Source organism: Heptranchias perlo, chromosome 34 (genome assembly GCF_035084215.1).
Source record: "Heptranchias perlo isolate sHepPer1 chromosome 34, sHepPer1.hap1, whole genome shotgun sequence".
Classification (NCBI taxonomy): domain Eukaryota; kingdom Metazoa; phylum Chordata; class Chondrichthyes; order Hexanchiformes; family Hexanchidae; genus Heptranchias; species Heptranchias perlo.
In genome coordinates this window covers 21,516,441-21,537,156 of record NC_090358.1, presented here as the reverse complement: position 1 = coordinate 21,537,156, position 20,716 = coordinate 21,516,441, and the positions used below count along the sequence as shown (strand labels likewise).

General features: G+C 44.3%; 1 protein-coding gene across 4 annotated transcripts in view; it reads left to right on the top strand.

The window, feature by feature from the left end:
• LOC137301874 (multiple C2 and transmembrane domain-containing protein 2-like) overlaps window positions 1-20,716 on the top strand; it is a 365,811-nt gene that overhangs the window by 117,241 nt on the left and 227,854 nt on the right. For all 4 annotated transcript variants that reach the window (XM_067971577.1, XM_067971579.1, XM_067971578.1 and 1 more), the window contains one exon: window positions 3,287-3,401. In XM_067971577.1, the coding sequence (XP_067827678.1) occupies window positions 3,287-3,401 (115 nt within the window). The remainder of the gene's footprint in view (window positions 1-3,286; window positions 3,402-20,716) is intronic.

Genomic DNA, 20,716 nt, shown 5'->3' with positions numbered 1-20,716 from the left:
TCATCTCGCCTCACTTTGTCACTTCTTGTGTCATCTAACCTCAAAACATCTCGTGTCACGATGTATCCTCATATCACTTCGCCTTGCTCTGCCTCATCATAGAGCTGTTGGACCCCGGCTGCAAATAAATTACTGGGAAATATACACCTGTTGTTTCTGATGCTTTTGAGAATTGCATCAAATGCTAAGATTTCCATTGTAGACGTACCTTCAAAATATTACTTGAATCCCAGCCATTGCTCAATTGCACTTGCAGCTCTTAGCAGCTCCTTCATGCTTGTGGAAGCACATAACTGCCCACACCAGGGTTATCATGCTCTCTTTAATAAGGGTTCTGAAGCAGATAATTGTTACATATCCAACGGGGGTTTGTATCTGTAAGCCAAGCTTCTAATTAGTCACAGTATTTATACCTTTTACACAACATCTTATCCTTCTGTGGTGGAAAGCAAAGATGAGCTGAGATTATTGATGCATTGGACAGCTCTGGGTGCTGGTATTTTTACTGAAGTTCACCATGTCTCTTGAAGATTCATACCTCTTAGGAAACTGGGATTTTAAAGGAATTAGGATGACCGAGTATGCTTTGCCATTACAAATGCCTTCATAAAATAAAGTGATATGTATAGTACAGTAAACTATAACATATCGTTGTGGCTGGCTTTTGTTCTTCTCACACCTTGTTGTACCTGTTTAGGATTCTAACAAGTTTTGAGGAAGTAAAAAGGAGGGTCGATAAGAGTAGCGTACTTGATGTAGTCTACATGGATTTTAGCAAGGCTTTTGACAAGGGATCCAAGAGAAAATGGCAAGTTGGATCCAAAATTAGCTCAGTGGCAGGAAGCAAAGGGTAATAGTCGACGGGTGTTTTTGTGACTGGAAGGCTATTTCGAGTGGGGTTCCGCAGGGCTCAGTACTAGATCCCTTGCTTTTTGTGATATGTATCAATGATTTAGACTTAAATGTGGGGGGAATGATTAAGAAGTTTGCAGATGATACAAAAATTGGCTGTGTGGTTGATAGTGAGGAAGAAAGCTGTAGACTGCAGGAAGATATCAATAGTCTGGTTAGGTGGGCAGAAAAGTGGCAAATGGAATTCAATCCGGCGAAGTGTGAGGTAATGCATTTGGGGAGGGCAAATAAAGCCAGGGAATACACAATAAATGGTAGGATACTGAGAAGTGTAGAGGAACGGAGGGACTTTTGGAGTGCATGTCTGCAGAACCCTGAAGGTAGCAGGACAGATAGATAAGGTGGTTAAGAAGGCATACGGGATACTTTCCTTTATTAGCCGAGGCAAAGAATATAAGAGCAGGGAAGTTATGCTAGAAATGTATAAAACTCTAGGCCACAGCTTAAGTACTGCATACAGTTCTGGTCACCACATTACAGGAAAGATATGATTGCACTAGAGAGGGTACAGTGGAGATTTACAAGGATGTTGCCAGGACTGAAGAATTTTAGCTATGGGGAAAGATTGGATAGGCTGGGGTTGATTTAATTGAGGTGTATAAAATTATGAGGGGCCTCGATAGAGTGGATCGGAAGGACCTATTTCCCTTAGCTGAGAGGTCAATTAGCAGGGGCCATAGATTTAAAGTAATTGGTAGAAGGATTAGAGGGGAGTTGAGGAGAATTTTTTCACCCAGAGGGTGGTGGGGGTCTGGAACTCGCTGCCTGAAAGGGTGGTAGAGGCAGAAACCCTCATCGCAATTAAAAAGTACTTGGATATGCACTTGAAGTGCTGTAACCTACAAGGCTACGGACCAGGTGCTGGAAAGTGGGATTAAGCTGGATAGCTCTTTTTCGGCCGGCACAGACACGATGAGCTGAATGGCCTCCTTCTGTTCCGTAAATGTCTGTTTCTATAGGTGTTTTGGGATTGTTGATGCATTTTCAGTTTCTCTGGTCTGACGACGTTACTGAACTGGAACAAATCCTGTGTCCTGATCTCTCTAACTCTGTAGTTTCTCTCCCATTGTTCCCACAGCCTTCACCAGGCTCATCTCTCCAGGGACTCCCCTCCTGCTCCCTCGATGCCCTCCCTAAGTAACTCCTAACTACTCAAATATCTTTCCTTGGCACAGTGCACAGTTACACTGTTCACGACTCCCTTTGTATCAGCATCATTCCCGTCCCTTTCAAATTGCTGTCTTCACCCACCTCTTCATCAAGTTTACATTTGACTCCTCCGTCCTCTCCAGTCACCACTTGATCTTTGAATTCTTTGTTCCTAGGTAGCTCTGTGCTCACCCCATTCTCAATTCTCAGTTTGAACCCATGAGTCCGCAGCATTGAGATTACTCTGGTTAAAGTCACCAAGAACATAGGAACAGGAGTAGGCCATTCAGCCCCTCGAGCCTGACTTGCCTGTATCTTAATTCCTTTTACTTGCCATTGTTCCATATCCTTTAATACCCTTACCTAACAAAAATCTATCAATCTCAGTTTTGAAATTTTTAATTGACCCCCCTGCTCCAACAGCTTTTTGGGGCAGAGAGTTCCAGATTTCCACTACCCTTTGTGTGAAAAAGTGCTTCCTAAAATCACCCCTGAACAGCCTAGCTCTAATTTGAAGATTAAGCCCCCTTGTTCTGGACTCCCTCACCAGTTTCTCTCTATCTACCGTATCAAACCCTTTGTAACTGTGACCATGATCCGATAGCCTTCCTTGTCCTCCTTAACCCCTTCGTGTTGTACAACATGGTCTGTCAGTCCATCCTCCTCCACCGTCTCTCTCTCTGGTCCAACTCAGTAGAACCACCTTTGCGTAGTTCCATTTCTACCTGTCCCAACATAACTATCACTTCAATAGCTTCTTCTCCCACCCCTGCTCTGCCCGCCTCCCGGCCTGTGAGAGGGGTCACGTCAAAACCGGCCCCGGTGCCTCCTAATATTCTAAAATTAAATACAATGTTAGAAATATACAGCCTGATTGTTTTAAAAAATACAACGTTGAAAATATCCACTATCTAATGCCGACATGGAGGTCCAGCAGGGACATCTTTCTGTTTACTCGGCCAAGACTACTCACAATCAAATGTGCTCAACCATTGATTCTTGTGCTGTGCAGAATTCCCTCTTCTACACCATCTTAATTAAACACAGGATCAAAGGAGGAGCTTGTTGCTGTTGCAGGCAAGAGCCAATGTGTCATTTTAAAATTACAAAACAAACGGAATCCATTTTAACTGGTTACTTCAGAACTTAACATTGTACACAGGCCTGATAGGACAAAAAAAATTTACATTTTCATATATTTGTGATGCATTTATTTTTCTTCCAGGCTTTAGAACAGCATGAAGGGAAAAGTCGAGATCTATCACCATGCAGTATCCCCTCGTACCTTTTGACAATTCAGCTGAAGGAAGGGCGGAATTTGGTAATCCGGGATCGCTGTGGTAAGCCATTTTGAACCCGTTTGATTACCTCACTATAATGGGTCGCATTATCAGTTTCAAGGTGCAATTAATACAAAGAAACTCACCAAATCCTTTGAATGTGAAAGTACTGTCTATGTGGCCTCCTCTTCCCTTTGCTGCCTGATATCACACAGTAGCGCACTTAGTTTTACTGTACGAGCTGGAAAAGAGATAAGTTGGGCAGCATACTCGTGTGACGCTTTACTTGGAGAACAACTGTGGGAATAGAAAGTGTAGATAGCTGAGGGATTGAGCTTAGGGCAATTCTCAGGATGAAGGGAAGAATTTGGCTGTGGCTTTGTTGGGGGAAAAGAACAACTAAATGTTTAAGGGGATAATGGAACTGGGAGGTAGGACAGTGAACAGAGGAGGCTGTACTCAGGGTTTGAAGCGCATTGGAAAGGCAACTTTAAAAAAAAAATGGCTGGGGGTCTGAGCCACTGTGTCAGAATTTTGCATTAGTCAGCAACAAAATCGCCCCCTTTTGTAGACTATAAATTCAGATAGTAATGTTCTGTCTGTTCTTGATTGAACGTCCTTAACTGCTGGCTGGATTGGGCCTGGGGTGGGAGGAGGTGGAGTGAAGAGGCTGTCTACAAAAGAGGCACTGCCTGCCATCTGGGCAATATGGTGACATTGAAAGAGAAAGGTGTGTGAGTTGAGGATTTGAAAAAAAAATAATAGTAAAAGTTCAGCATTGGCACAGAAACCCACCTGGAATGGGAAAGTTGAAAACGTCATTGAATTCATCTGCAATTTCTCTATATTTTCTGTAAGTCTCAGAATTCAGACTTTATATATTTCCTTCCTGCAACATCATGATGGCGATTACTTAATATTTTGAGAACAAAGCTTAGGGGAAGTTCTCCTCCATTTGTTTTTTGCACTGAACTTGTAAACGCATTTGTTATACCGTCACTTGACGAAGGAGCAAAGCTCCGAAAGCTTGTGATTTCAAATAAAGCTGTTGGACTATAACCTGGTGTTGTACGACTCCGTACATTTGTCCACCCCAGTCCATCACCGGCATCTCCACATCATAGAAGGACAAGGGCAGCAGGTGCAGGGGAACACCACCACCTCCAAGTCCCCCACGCATCCCGACTTGGACATATATCGCTGTTCCTTCATCGTCGCTGAGTCAAAATCCTGGAACTCCCTCCCGAACAGCACTGTGGGAGCACCTTCACCACACGGACTGCAGCGGTTCAAGAAGAAGGCCCACCACCACCTTCTCAAGGGCAACTAGAGATGGGCAATAAATGCCGGCCTTGTTAACCATGCCTGTATCCTGCGAATGAATGTTTTAAAACATCTATTCAAAAAGTGAAGAGAGGAGATCTCATAGCTTTAAAAAAAAATTATTTGTTGGATGTAAAAAGATCAGAGATGAAGATTGAGGTTATAAGCTCTCATGTGGTTACAATCTAACAGCAAGCAGCATGGCCTGGAAAAAATGTTTGTGCTGCCCACTAGCCTCAAGTTTTTTTTACACAATGTCGGTTTTTCATTTCTGTGCTTTCGATTTCATTAAACATTTGGGGGAAGGAAGCTGCTAAGGTGATTTTGATTTGTTAAAGCATCAATTGCAAATGAATCCTAACGGACGTTTAATTTTACAACCCAACCTCGCAGGCACAGTATTGCACATTGTAGTGAATTGAAAGCCTCATCTGGTCTAAAGGCAGTATTTGTTTTCAGTCATTATGTGACTATGAGGCCAAACAAAGTTTGGCTCTAAATGTTATTGCACAGTTTGTACTTTAGATACCCAACTGAAAATGAAAGAAAGAAAGACTTGTGTTTATACAGCCCCTTTAACGACCTCAGAACGTCCCAAAGCACTTTACAGCCAATAGATTACTTTTGAAGTGTAGTCACTGATGTAATATAGGAAATGCAGCAATGTAGCAAACAGCAACATAATAAGAACCAGATATTCTGTTTTAGTGACGTTGGTTGAGTTATAAATATTGGCCAAGACACCGGGGAGAATTCCCCCACTCTTCTTCAAAATAGTGCCAATTTTACACACGCAAAAAGTCAAAATTACCCCCGTTGATTTTATTATCTGCATCTTACTTTAAATATTTATATAAACTTCTTTAAGCAAAAGTAGCTCCAACTCCAACGCCAAATAATTATTTCCTAAGTTGCTGAATTTCAGATTCTTGACACTGGCCTTGTGATTTTTATCAATCAATCATTGCTTTACCTACGCAATGGGACAAGTTAAACGGCAAGCCCTGGTCAATTCTTGAATCATTTCAAGGTATTTACTGTTGAAGAATGCAGCCCAATCATTTTTAGAGGTTACAGTTCTTTATATAAGGTTTTAGTTCAGCCATAAAACTAATGTAAATATACACAGTATACGTATAACTGCAATTTACCTCGTTCAGCATCAGTTTAAAAAGAAACCAGCTTGTGAATCTCGCCTGGCAGTGCAAACAGTACACCAGGGATGGGTTCAGCCTGAATTCATGAGCCTATGGGAACCAAATTGGAACAATTCAGGTATTTTGTAATAACCTGCAGGGTTCAAAAGTCAACTTTCTGGGCAAAATGCCCTATATAGTGGATTGTTCCAGAAGTAGTATATACTTTGGGCTCGATATTAGGAGGGAGGCAGGTTGCCAGCAGGGGGTCGACTGGGCGCGTGGGTAACCCGCCCAGTAAAATCGGTGGGTTCCCCACGCGATCGTAAGTAAATTGAAGCCACTTACCTTGGCTTCCGGGTTTCGCGCTGGAAAGCTGCGCAGCGGGTGGACTGTGCACCCGCATCATAGGCTGTCAGCTGGAGGAGCCCTATTTAAAGGGGCAGTCCTCCACTGACAGATGCTGCAGAAAGGAGCCAAAATTACAGCATGGAGCAGCCCAGGGGGAAGGCTGCTCCCAGGTTTAATGATGCCTCACTCCAGGTCCTATTGGATGGGGTGAGGAAGAGGTGGAGGACAGAGATCTTCTCCCCGGTGAACGGGAGGAAGTGGCCTGCTTCTGCCACCACGAAGGCCTGGCTCGAGGTGGCAGAGGAGGTCACCAGCACCACCAACATATCACGCACCTGCATACAGTGCAGGAGGCGCTTCAATGACCTAAGTAGGTCAGCTGAAGTGAGTATACTTACTCATTCCCCTACACTCTGTCTGCCACATCACCGCCCCCACCCCACATCTCCTTCTGCACTGCCAACACTATTCTATCACATCACCCCTCACACCCACTCAAAGCTCATCCTCATCTTACCTGCATTTACTCACCTCGCCAGTACTCATCCCACCACTACCACTCAACCTAGTCCTCATACAATCTCATGGCTCTATCTCATACTCACCTTCTCATGCATCTCTTTCACGGTCAGCCTCACCCCACCTGCCACTACCTGTGCTGCAGCCACAGGGCATGCATCATGTATGTGTAGTAGGCAGCGTAAGGCAAATGTGTCATGAGCATGAAGGGGACGTACAAAGGTGTTTGAGGGTTTGTCATGGTTTTTACTTCTATTTGATTTCTAATCAACTCACATTACATATTATATTGTCACCACTACTGCCACGTCTTGGCTATTCTTGACTGACTTGTGCAATAATGCCCTTTCATGAGGTTCTCCATGAACACCCTTGATGCCACCCATTGGGTCACCCTACAGTGGGTGTATGTGTAGTTGCACGACTACTTTGTGCAGGTGCCTGTTGCGCAGCACTGTGTTGTGGAGCTCCACATGGCGGAGGTGGATGGCATGCCTGGTGAGGCTGGTGATGTTGCTCGTCCTCCAGTGGAGTGATGAATGCATCAATGGAACCCCCCCCCCACCCCCTTGACCCCTTTGTCTCCTGTGCATTCCCCTCTCCCTCTGCTCCACCCTGAGTGGCAGTTCCACAGACAGCTGAAAGTTCTGTCTTCCGAAACGCCACTTCACTTCCTCTCCTCCCACCTTTTAAATGCCTTCCTAAAACCTACCTATTGAAGCATGCCTATGATCACTCTAACGCCCCCACTCAGATATTCCTCTGTGTAAATACAAGTTTGCTCCCATTGTTATGTTTTTGGCAATGATTAAAAGTTGAAGGTGGATATTCTGCCTCTTCCTCCGATGTGACCATGGCGAGATTACAGTAGCTGTGGTTATTTTCTATTGTTCTTTGTTGTCATTATCAGTGCTGGTTTTGAGCATAGGTGGGCTTGCTCCCTAGGACCCCTGAATACATTGATTTCTAACGGCACTGACATAGCACACATCTCATTCCTTGTTGTTTGGTATAGGGATCTGGCCCCAAACTACTTTATCTGATCTCTGGTAGTCTAGTGGAAAGGTGTTGGGAAACATTGTTGTTTGTCCATTTAATCTATGTACAATAAATTAAAGCAGAGTTTGGTATCCTTCAAATGAAACCATTATATAACCTTGATGTTTCATCTTTGTTAAGGAACACAGGCAATGACCACAGTTTTGGAGTTTAGGCTGCAGCTTCAGAGAAGCAGTGACACTTTCATTCAAATTCTCATCCCTAAAGTGTATCCTTCAGTCAGGTTACAATACGACCTGGCCAGTTATCTATAGACTGCCTCGCTTGTAATTGATCCTCTCTCAAACCAGAGAGGATCATTTAGTCATACTCGCAGATACTGTTTCCTCAGTAGCAGAAGCCTTTTTAATTCAAATGTTTGAATTTTATAGTATTATTTTAACATCCTAATTAAAATTATAGCTAGATTTGAGTTGGTTATCTAAAGGAAATTGAGAAAGAAAGAAAAACTTGGATCTATATAGCAACTTTCATGTCCTCAAGAGTTCCAAAGTGCTTCGCAGTCGCTGCATTACTTTTTAAAGTGTTGTCACTGTTTTGAAGGCAAATGTGGCAGCTAACTTGTTCACAGCAAGGCCCTACAAACAGCAATGAGATGAATGACCAGTTGGTCTGTTTTTGTTGGTATTGATTAAATGATAAACATTGGCGAGGACATTGTTTAGATTATGTGCTCAAATCCTGGAGCAGGACTTGAACCCACAGCCTTCTGACTCAGGGGTGAGAGTATTACCAACTGAGCCAAGGCCCTTTTAAAAGCAATAGCTAACCCAGAAGCTGTGGCACCTTCTTATTTAAATTACTTTTTCAGTAATACAGTTTCCCAAAACATTGTTTTTTGATCATCTCTCCAGTGGAGCAAATGTTTATCAATCCTGCCTTACAGACAAGAGAAAAGAATCTTGCTGTTAACTTTCCTCTTTTCATTCCTAAAGATAGCACTCCAGGGAGAGACTTCTCAACTGCTTTGCAGCATTTATGAGATTTAGCTTTCATGATATGAAGATGAATTCCCTGATCTTCCAGTTGACACTACAACATCGTACTATTTGTACTTAAAAAATTTAAGGTTTAAAAAGGGGGGAAAGAAAAACATTTCATAGTAAAAACCTAAATTGCCTCAATTTCTACTTGTGTGGGATTGCTCACCCATAACACACCCCCCAGGGGCAAATGGATGGAACTGAGGCCAGGAGGGAGATAATTCCCATCATCCTCTTGCACCTCCAATTAACTCACAGGAGGGGGAGGGATTAAAACTCACAGGAAGAGGAAAACCGCTTTTCTAGCATAATGTTATCAGCAGTTTGAAGGAGGCTGATGTTAGAAGCTGATACTTGTTCGTATGATCGCACACTTCCTGCCTTCAGCCATCCTTCCAGTAATTCTCTCTCTCTCTCTTTTGTTGGCGATGTGCATTTTCTGCACGTTGACTGTGCACAAGTGGAAATCTAGAAAAATCATCATCTGCTTTGTTGCATCGTATCTTGAAGCACACCGTAGCATTGCTTGATTATCACAATTGTACTTGGGCATAGAACCAGTTGGTCGTGTTTGGTTGTAAATCATGGCTGTAAACAGCTTGTTGGCTGCAAATGTTTGAATATAGTTACTCTGTAATTTGAAACGGAGGGATGAGTTGATAGTGAGTTTCCTTCCTTATAGAAAGATACATATATTATATTGTTAACTAAGTAGTGCAATTTTAAAGGGGGTGCAGGAACAGAGAGACCTGGGGTTCACATACACAAATCTTTGAAGGGCAAGTTGCAAAGGCTGTTTTTAAAAAAAAATACAGGATCCTTGGCTTTATATGTGGAGGCATAGAGTGCAAAAGCAAGGAAATTATGGACAAGTTTTATAAATCACTCAGCTGGCGTATAGTGCCCAATTCTGGGCACCACACTTTGGGAAAGATGTCAAGGCCTTGGAGAGAGTGCAGAGGAGATTTATTGGAATGATACTAAGGATTGAGGGACTTCAGTTATGTGGAGAGATTGGAGAAACTGGGATTATTGTTCTTACAGCAGAGAGAGTTAAGGGGAGATTTAATAGAGGTGTTCAAAATTATGAAGGGTTTTGACAGAGTAGATAGGGAAAAACTGTTTCCACTGGCAGAAGGGTCGGTAACCAGAGGATACAGAATTAAAGTAATTGGTAAAAAAAATCAGAGGGGAGATGAGGAGAATTTTTTTTATGCAGTGAGTTGTTATGATCTGGAATGGACTGCCTGAAAGCCAATTCAAAAGTAACTTCCAGAAGGGAATTAGATATATACTTGAAAAGGAAAAATTTAGGGAAAGAGCAGAGGTGTGGGACTAATTGGATTACTCTTTCAAAGAGCCGGCATAAGCATGATGGGCCGAATGGCATCCTTCTGTGCTGTAAGATTATATGACATTCCATTATGGAAAACTAACAAAAGCTCGGCGATAGTTTCAAGAAACTTGACACAAGCCCCTAAAATGCAACTTCAAAAGAAGTGATTGCACTGACAGTGGGACACATACTTTTAACTTAAGCTGCAGGTTACCCCACATTCTTTTATTTGCATTTTAGGGGGGAAACCAGGGTTAATTCACTGATCCCACACTCAGAGAGCCTGAGTCTGAGATGCGGCTACAGCACAGTAGCTGCAGTTCCCCTACATACTCCCAGTGAGTGTGGCCCCAGTGGGAGCTCAGGATCAGTGAACTTACTCACATAAATACATGAAAACCTGAGGAGAATTAAAGTGTCCAAGGCACAAGATTTATTTTTTGGGCTTGCAGTGTCTAAAGGATTATTTTGATTTTTTTTTAATGTTTATTTGCTGCATTTTACAATATTTTGGAGTAAACAATGAATACTGCAGTGTTTTAATCTATAACAGAAGGAATATTTACCCAATTTTTTTGAAAATGACTCTCCTTGCCATTTGGTAATTAATTATTTTGCTTTTTATATTAAAACTTATAACCCTCAACTAGTTATTACAAATAGTGAATTCAAAACAACGATCTTCTTGACCATTCCAGTCAGGGGTACAGTAAGTGAGTTTCCTTCCTTATAGATAGGTACATATATTATATTATTAACTAAGTGGTACAATTTTAAAGGGGGTGCAGGAACAGAGAGACCTGGGGTTCACATACACAAATCTTTGAAGGACAAGTTGAGAGGGAATAACTGGGAGTGAGGGTGAGGGTGGTGATCTGGACAATGTCGATTTTCATCCGCAAATGTGGACTGGACCCCCGAAACGCTGACTGTACACAGACAGTTGACGTGTAAGAGATAAGCTGTGATACATTGCAGATATTATGTAACTTCTGATTCACTGCTCTCTTTCTGGAAATCTCTGGTTCCATTGTGCACTAACCTTCGACGTCAAAGCCTTTCTTGTCTTTAGTACTGCCGAAATAATAAGGCCATTTCATACCATTTACGTCACCTCCACCATGTGCGGTAGGTTTTCTCCAATATACATTTTGAATCTTTTGTTTCCATTGTGAAATTATATTCCCAAGTGATGGAAAATGATCCATCGGTGATTGGGTGAAGATGCTATTCCGTCAATGTTATAGCTTCAAGAGGTGGGTTTTGACTATTGTTATGGTCCATTTTTCCTTTTGACTGGCTGGTTCTTTTGTTTTTATAAAGAAAGAACTTGCATTTATATGCTGCCTTTGTCGACCTCAGAATGTTCCAAAGTGCTGTACAGCCAATAAAGTACTTTTGAAGTGTAGTCACTGTTGCATTGTAGGAAACACGACAACCAATTTGCACACAGCAAGGTCTCACAAACAGCAATACGGTAATCACCAGATAACAATTTTAATGCTATTGGATGAGGGGTAAATATTGGTCAGGACACCGGGGAGAACTCCCCTGCTCTTCGAATAGTGCATGGGATCTTTTACATCCACCCGAGAGGACAGTTGGGACCTTGGTTTTACGTCTTATCCGAAAGAGGGGCATCTCTGACAGCGCAGCACTCCCTCAGTTTTTTTTTATTCGTTCACGGGATGTGGGCGTCGCTGGCAAGGCCGGCATTTATTGCCCATCCCTAATTGCCCTCGAGAAGGTGGTGGTGAGCCGCCTTCTTGAACCGCTGCAGTCCGTACTGCAGGACTCCTTCTTAAAAACAGGAATGCAATAGGTATTGAAGATCAAAGGTAACAGCTCAAAGTGTCTTAATTTAATCAAGATTCAACAATATTGAAGATAAGAAAAACATTGAAATCTTGGAGCATCCTTAGGGTACAAAGAAACTCCTCAGTGTAATTAAGTGAGGAGAAGCAAGCTAGTTATATTTACATAATCAGTGAGTAACATTAGCAGACAGCTGGACAAGAGATTATCAAGTGCACCTCCAAAAGATATTTCTCTAGTTGGTCAATCCAATTAAGAACCTAGAAGTGAATGTGCTTCAAAATTGTACAAGTATGCAATGAGAATGTTTGCTGCTCCAATTATTCAAATTGTTTTTATCTCAATCTCTCAAGTGATTTTCAGTTTTAAGGGCAGCTCATTTTTACAAGCCAGCGACATACATCTGAGCTTTGTTAATCAGAGGTTAGAATGTTTTCAAAGTGCACTTCCTCTTTATTGTGTCAAATTCATTGAGAGCCAACCGATTTGCAAGTGCTAATGAGGTGGATATCTATAGCGACTGTCCCGTAACTAAACATAAATTGGATGATAATCTCAGGAGCCTTAGAACCAATTAGTATAGAATCATACAGCACAGAAGGAGGCCATTTGGCCCATCAAGCCTGTGCCGGTTCTTTGAAAGATGCTGTAAAGAATAATTTCTACCACTTTTGATCCAGAGAACACCATACATAAAGCATCCTTTAACATGGTTTATTCCAAGACAACAACCTTCTTCTCGCTGTAATGTTCAAGCTCTGTGATGGGACAAGTGAGATTTGGCTGAGAAAAACATCACTTTAAAGAAGCTTCACCAAATGTAACTGGGTATGAGGATGGCATGGGTGGCTTCTGCAGAAATTTGAATGGACTGACCAAATTTAGTGCAGGTTCTCAATTGGGATTTGCAATTGCAATTCCCCCCCCCCTCCCCCGATCATCCTGGCTTCCGGCCCTGGTGAATCCGGCAAGATTATTTTGGTGTTGCTGCACTGGCTGCACAATTGGAGGATTGGGGAGCCAGCGGGACTATGGCACCGAACCAATGTAAAAGCTGTTAATCAAATGTTGGGTGTTGGATTTTGCAAACGGGGTTCCAGGTTCAAATTCGTTCAATTCCCCCCCAAAAGTCCACACACGAATAACCTTCCTCACAAAAAAAAAATGGACCCTTGTCTACCTTCTGTCTCGCTGGAAAGTCAACCAGGGTCTGAGAGGTAATTTTAACTTTTGGCGATCCTGTAAAACAGGCAATATTGGAATGGCCGCCCCTTCTACACCTCGCTCGATTTTCATTCCCATTGAAGTCAGTGGCGGCTGATCTGATATCATCTGTTTTGCACCATTGCCAAAAGTTAAAATGACCCCTAGATCTTTGCGCAAAGGCCACTTGTCTGCATGAATTGGACCCTCCTGGTCCCAGGATAATGAACGAGATATAGATCCATCCAATGGCTAGCCATTGATTAAGTTCCAGCTATGGGAAACTTTGCTTTTTACTGGTTGCACGGCAAAGAGCTCTATGCTAATGTTTTAAATTAATTCTTATATGACTAGTTGCTGACTGAAAACATAAATAAATGTTCAAGTTCTGTTTATATAGTTGAAACAAAACTGCTGTAATAGCCCAAGTTTAATGTCGACATTCTGTTAGATTAGCAAACCCAAACGGAAGGCTACAGTTAATGAGGGCTTTTTCTATTGTTTAATGCTTTAGATCACGCTCCAAGCTCAGTTACAAAGTATAGCTACACCCATTGTTATTTTCTTATGTTTGATTTTATACAGATTGTTAGGAGTCACTGACCATTTAAAGCTGACAACTAAAAATGCAATAAGAACCCAAGAATAATATCTACATTCAGTTAGATTAACAAACATGTCTGGAAGGTTACAATTAACAAGAGCTTTTTCTATTGTTTAATCTTTTTGATTGTGAATCAAGCTCAGTTCTAAGCTGTAATTACACTCACGGTTACTCTTTTTTAACATTAGTCTTTGTATAGATTTTTGTATCAACCCTCCATCTAAAGTTGGATTTTTCGATAGGCTTTTAGCCTGGATTTTCCAATTGGCACTGTTTTAGCCTATTTATTTTGAGTGGGTTACTGCCATCATTAACATAATGCCAATTGGATAATCCAAGCTTTGTCTCTCATGTTCATGCAACCATTTTGTAACCATGCAGTGTCGACCATTATGGAGCACAGCTAGTTTAATATTGTAAAATTTGTGTCAGCTGTGGCTCAGTGGTAGCACACTCACCTCTGAGTCAGAATGTCGTGGGTTCAAGTCCCACTCCAGACTTGAGCCCATATTCCAGGCCGACACTCCAGTGCAGTGCTGAGGGAGTCCTGCAATGTCGGAGGTGCCGTCTTTCGGATGATACTTTAAACTGAGGCTCCATCTTCCCCCTCGGGTGGCTGTAAAAGATCCCATGGCACTATTACGAAGAAGAGCAGTGGCATTCTCCCCGGTGTCCTGGCCAATATTTATCCCTCGACCAACATTATTATATAAAAAAACAGATTATCTGGTCATTATCTAATTGCTGTTTGTGGGACCTTGCTGTGCACAAATTGGCTGCTGCGTTTCCTACATTACAAGAGTGACTACACTTCAAAAGTACTTCACGTCTTGAGGTCGTAAAAGACACTATAGAAATGGAACTCTTTCTTTTACTGTGGTACCAGTGCTTCCTGACACTCTGTTTTTACCACAGTATTCCCATGGAGCTCCAAATATCTTTATGCATGCTGTCAAAAACTAACAGCCAAAGAAAAAGTAACTGTGGAACAATTTTCTAAAGTTATAAATGGTGTCTGTTTCACTGATAGCCATTGCAGTACAAATTCATTTACTCTGCACTGAAAAACAGCTCACTTCAAATCTAGGCTTCGACACTGCATTGCGCAGATCCACGGTGAGAATGTGGACACAAGGGGAGGGGCATTGCCTCAGTGCAGAGGGAATTTGAATTCATGATTTTCTGCACCGACAGGGATCACTTCTGATGTCTGGGTGCCCATTTCTGAGAATCAAGAATATCGAAACTACAGTTTTGAAAGCTTGTCTGTGGAGAACAGTCTTTGTTGCTACAGTTGAATCCTGATTTATGACATTCAAAAGATATCACAATTGGTTACAGTTCCTGTATTAATGTCTTTTATGATGGCATAAATTTAATAAATCCCTTAATTACTGACAGTTGGAATTATCAATTTTATGAATTTTTTCCCTCCGTTTCTCTGCTGTGCTCCTCGGCAGAGCAGAGAATCTGTCTGGCTGTCAGCCGGGAAACTCAAATTTCTCTCTTAAAGGTTGGGGGGGGGGTGGGGGGAGAGATCGCAGGGGGAAGGGGGTGGGTGATCGGGGGAGGGGATCGAATGGGATTGGGGGTGGGAGATCGCAGGTCGGGGGGGGGGGGGAGGAGGGAATCGGGGGGAATCAGGTGGAATTGGGGGTGATCGTGGGTCGGTAGTGGTTGGGGAGGGGCTCGTGGGTTGGGGGAGGGGATCGGGGGACATCGTGGGTCTGGGGGGGGAGGAGATCGGTTAGGGATGGAGGGGAGAGAATTTGAGGGGAGGACGTGGGGGGCATTGGATCGCGCGGGGCGGGGTATGGGGAGGCCGATTGCTGGGAGGGCATCTGGCGATCGCTGGGAGCGGGTTGCTGAAGATCATGCCGAGTGAGGCCGATCGTGGCAGGTTTGCTTGAGGGGCCAGGGTGGGGAGCACGCCTGCTCCTCCTGGTCCTCATGCAGTGCTGGAAAGGCTGGATCCGACCATTTTTTTTATTCGTTCATGGGATGTGGGCGTCGCTGGCAGGGATGTGGGCGTCGCTGGCAGGGGTTTGGGGGTCACTGACAAGGCCAGCATTTATTGCCCATCCCTAATTGCCCTTGAGAAGGAGGTGGTGAGCCGCCTTCTTGAACCACTGCAGTCCATGTGGTGAAGGTTCTCCCACAGTGCTGTTAGGGAGGGAGTTCCAGGATTTTGACCCAGCGATGAAGGAACGGCGATATATTTCCAAGTTGGGATGGTGTGTGACTTGGAGGGGAACATGCAGGTGGTGTTGTTCACATGTGCTTGCTGCCCTTGTCCTTCTAGGTGGTAGAGGTCGCGGGTTTGGGAGGTGCTGTCGAAGAAGCCTTGGCGCGTTGCTGCAGTGCATCCTATGGATGATACAGACTGCAGCCATGGTGCGCTGGTGGTGAAGGGAGTGAATGTTTAGGGTGGTGGATGGGGTGCCAATCAAGCGGGCTGCTTTATCCTGGATGGTGTTGAGCTTCTTGCGTGTTGTTGGAGCTGCACTCATCCAGGCAAGTGGAGAGTATTCCATGACACTCCTGATTTGTGCCTTGTAGATGGTGGAAAGGCTTTGGGGAGTCTGGAGGTGAGTCACTCACCGCAGAATACCCAGCCTCTGACCTGCTCTTGTAGTCACAGTATATATGTGGCTAGTCCAGTTAAGTTTCTGGTCAATGGTGACCCCCCCAGGATGTTGATGGTGGGGGATTCGGTGATGGTAATGCCGTTGAATGTCATGGGGAGGTGGTTAGACTCTCACTTGTTGGAGATGGTCATTGCCTGGCACTTGTCTGGTGCGAATGTTACTTGCCACTTATCAGCCCAAGCCTGGATGTTGTCCAGGTCTTGCTGCATGCGGGCACAGACTGCTTCATTATCTGAGGGGGTGCGAATGGAACTGAACACTGTGCAATCATCAGCGAACATCCCCATTTCTGACCTTGTGATGGAGGGAAGGTCATTGATGAAGCAGCTGAAGATGGTTGGGCCAAGGACACTGCCCTGAGGAACTCCTGCAGCAATGTCCTGGGGCTGAGATGATTGACCTCCAACAACCACTACCATCTTCCTTTGCGCTAGGTATGTCTCTCGCCCCTGGAGAGTTTTCCCCCTGATTCCCATTGACTTCACTTTTACTAGGGTTCCTTGGTGCCACACTCGATCAAATGCTGCCTTGATGTCAAGGGTAGTCACTCTCTCCTCCCCTCTGGAATTCTGCTCTTTTATCCATGTTTGGGCCAACGCTGTAATGACGTCTAGTCTTGGTCCAGACAAACTGAGCATCGGTGAGCAGGTTATTGGTGAGTAAGTGCCGCTTGATAGTATTGTCGACGACACCTTCCATCACTTTGCTCTTGATTGAGAGTGATGGGGCGGTAATTGGCCGGATTGGCTGTGTCCTGTTTTTTGTGGATGGGACATACCTGGGCAATTTTCCACATTGTGTGGTAGATGCCTGTGTTGTAGCTGTACTGGAACAGCTTGGCTGGAGGCGCAGCTCGTTCTGGAGCACAAGTCTTCAGCGCTACAGTCGGGATGTTTTCTGGGCCCATAGCCTTTGTTGAATCCAGTGCACTCAGCCGTTTCTTGATATCACATGGAGTGAATCGAATTGGCTGAAGTCTGGCTTCTGTGATGGTGGGGATATCGGGAGGAGGCCGAGATGGATCATCCACTCGGCACATCTGGCTGAAGATGGTTGCAAACGCTTCAGCCTTGCCTTTTGCACTCATGTGCTGGACTCTGCCATCATTGAGGATGGAGATGTTCAGAGAGTCTCCTCCTCCCGTTAGTTGTTTAATTGTCCACCACCATTCACGACTGGATGTGGCAGGACTGCAGAGCTTTGATCTGATCCGTTGGTTGTAGAATCGCTTAGCTCTGTCTATAGCATGTTGCTTCCGCTGTTTAGCATGCATGTAGTCCTGTGTTGTAGCTTCACCAGGTTGGCACCTCATTTTTAGGTACGCCTGGCGCTGCTCCTGGCATGCTCTTCTACACTCCTCATTGAACCAGGCTTGTTGGTAATGGTAGACTGAGGAATATGCCGGGCCATGAGGTTACAGATTGTGGTGGAATACAATTCTGCTGCTGCTGATGGCCCACAGCGCCTCATGGATGCCCAGTTTTGAGCTGCTAGATCTGTTCTGAATTCATCCCATTTAGCACGGTGGTACTGCCACACAACACGTTGGATGGTGTCCTCAATGTGAAGACGGGACTTCGTCTCCACAAGGACTGTGCGGTGGTCACTCCTACCAATACTGTCATGGACAGATGCATCTGCAACAGATAGATTGGTGAGGACGAGGTCAAGTAGCTTTTTCCCCACGTGTTGGTTCGCTCATCACCTGCCGCAGACCCCGTCTGGCAGCTATGTCCTTCAGGACTCGGCCAGCTCGATCAGTAGTGGTGCTACTGAGCCACTCTTGGTGATGGACATTGAAGTCCCCCATCCAGAGTACATTCTGTGCCCTTGCTACCCTCAGTGCTTCCTCCAAGTGGTGCTCAACATGGAGGAGGACTGATTCATCAGCTGAGGGAGGGCGGTAAGTGGTAATCAGCAGGAGGTTTCCTTGCTCATGTTTGACCTGATGCCATGAGATTTCATGGGGTCCGGAGTCAACTCCCAGGGCCACTCCCTCCTGACTGTAAATCACTACTGCCACCTCTGATGGGTCTGTCCTGCCGGTGGGACGGGACATACCCAGGGATGGTAATGGAAGAGTCTAGGACGTTGGCTGAAAGGTATGATTCTGTGAGTATGGCTATGTCAGGCTGTTGCTTGACTAGTCTGTGGGACAGCTCTCCCAATTTTGGCACAAGTCCCCAGATGTTAGTGAGGAGGACTTTGCAGGGTCGACTGGGCTTGGTTTGCCTTTTTCGTGTCCGATACCTAGTCCATTTTTTTATTCTTATGATTTTTTGTAGCGAGACTGTACAACTGAGTAGCTTGCTATGCAATTTCAGAGGGTGATTAAGAATCAACCACGTTGTTGTGGGTCTGGAGTCACATATAGGCCAGACTGGGTAAGGTCAGCATGTTTCCTTCCCTAAAGGGGATTAGTGAACCAGATGGGTTTTTACGACAATCTGGTAGTTTCATGGCCACTATTACTGATACTCGTTTTTTTTATTCCAGATTTTATTTAATTAATTGAATTTAAATTCCCCAGCTGCCATGGCAGGATTTGAACTCATGACTCCAGATTATTAGTCCGGACCTCTGGATTATTAGTCCAGTAACAACCACAATGCTACCGTATCCTTCTCACCTCCCTTCAGCTGCCGGGTTTCCTGAGCCTTGGGAAACCTGGCCCTCGACCGTTAAATGTAAAACTCTGGTAACGTTTGAGGCACGCAGCCTTATTAACATATTTAAATAACTGACTTGCCTCTCGAGAGCAGGTTAGTCGCCCGCCCAACCCCCAACCTGCCTCTGTTTAAACCGGAAGTGGATGTGTTGGAATCGGGTTGCGGTTGAGTTTCCAATTTTTGAAATTTTAACCCCTCTTCCGCCCATCCTGAGGCGGTTAAAATTCCTCGGGCCATCCCAAAGTGCTTCACAACCAACTAATTACTTTTTAAATGCAGTTACTGTTTTATTGTAGGCAAACAGCAGCCAATCTGCACATAGCAAGCTCCCAAAGGCAGCAATGAGTTTTTAATGGTGTTAGTTGTGGGATAAATGTTGGCCAAGCCACCAGTCGAACGCCCCTTCTCGTCTTCAAAAAATTCCATGTGGTCTTTAGAAGTCCACCTGAGCAGGCGGAGCCTGGTTGTAACGTCTCACCCTGAGAGGCAGCACCTTTGACAGTGCTTTGACTCCCTCAGTGCTGCACCGAAGTACCAGCCTGGATTATGTGCTCAAGTTTCTGGAATGAGCCCTGCAGCCCCAGCCTGTAAAGATCAGGGCTGTTACTTGCCCCACCGAAGCAACATGCTCACGTAGTCAATCCACCGCTGCACATTTGTAAAGAAAGAAATGGAGCCTGTTACTATCAATTCTTACCTTTTTGTTCTTGAGTATTGATCTGTCAGACAGTGATTGACTTTTACCAATATGATTTAGGGCTTTTTGTCCATTTTGTTCACCAACAGATATGTAAGTTAATATGATCTGGAGTGCAGTTGAGATTGCACGTTTGGTTAAAGAGTTAATGAAGCTCTGGGACCAAGGTCAAGTGAGTGGGAAGTTCTGGGAGTATTGGATCATGAATTGAGACATGCTGGGAAAGGGATAGGAAGTTTTGGAAGCAAGGAAATGCATCAGTGCTCGGAAGTGCTGTTAATAGTGGTAATCAATGTGTTGGTTCTGTGCTGGCTGCTGCTCATAGATAATCTGTTAGTTGTGTATAAATATTTGAATAACTCCCCGCAGGGTTCGAATGTAATCTTAGATGTGCCTTTTGAGAAGTCGATAAACAAATGTAAATGCGAATTTGCTTTATTCTTAAATTAAAGAGGCTCTTTTTTTCTCCTCAGTAGACCCGCTGTGCAAGAACTGAAAGTATACGGGGAGCTGTGGCTGTTAGCTCTCTCCTGCCTGGCCCTATTTCTCTGTTATAATATTATGAAGAGGTTGTTAAGCAGTCCTCGTTCATATGCTTGCTTCCGTATTTGACTCTGGGTGAGCACAGAGGCTAACAGAACTGGTCATTCCCATTTCCATTCCCGAGATCACCCAACTTCGATGACTGGAGGGAGGGAGCGGGCGGGGTGGGGGATGGTCAGCTTGTTTTTAGGTGTCTTTCTTGAGCCATCCACATCGAGGTGCACAGAGTGGCCTGCTGACAACTCCGAACCCCCCCATCTCCATCCACATTGGGGTGTGCTTAGACTCTCTTGGCTCCTTCCCTCTTCGATGTGACAGAGCTTGGGAACTCAGCTCACAGTGAGTTAGTACAGTTAATTCCCACCCCTTTGTGGCACAGTACAATGCTCCGACAGTCAATGTGCTGTAACTCAGTGGTACCTGCTGCCTGTTTAATTCAGATGTAGAACTGTCTGTGCGTAAGACTTAAATTGTCTGAATTAAAAGAAA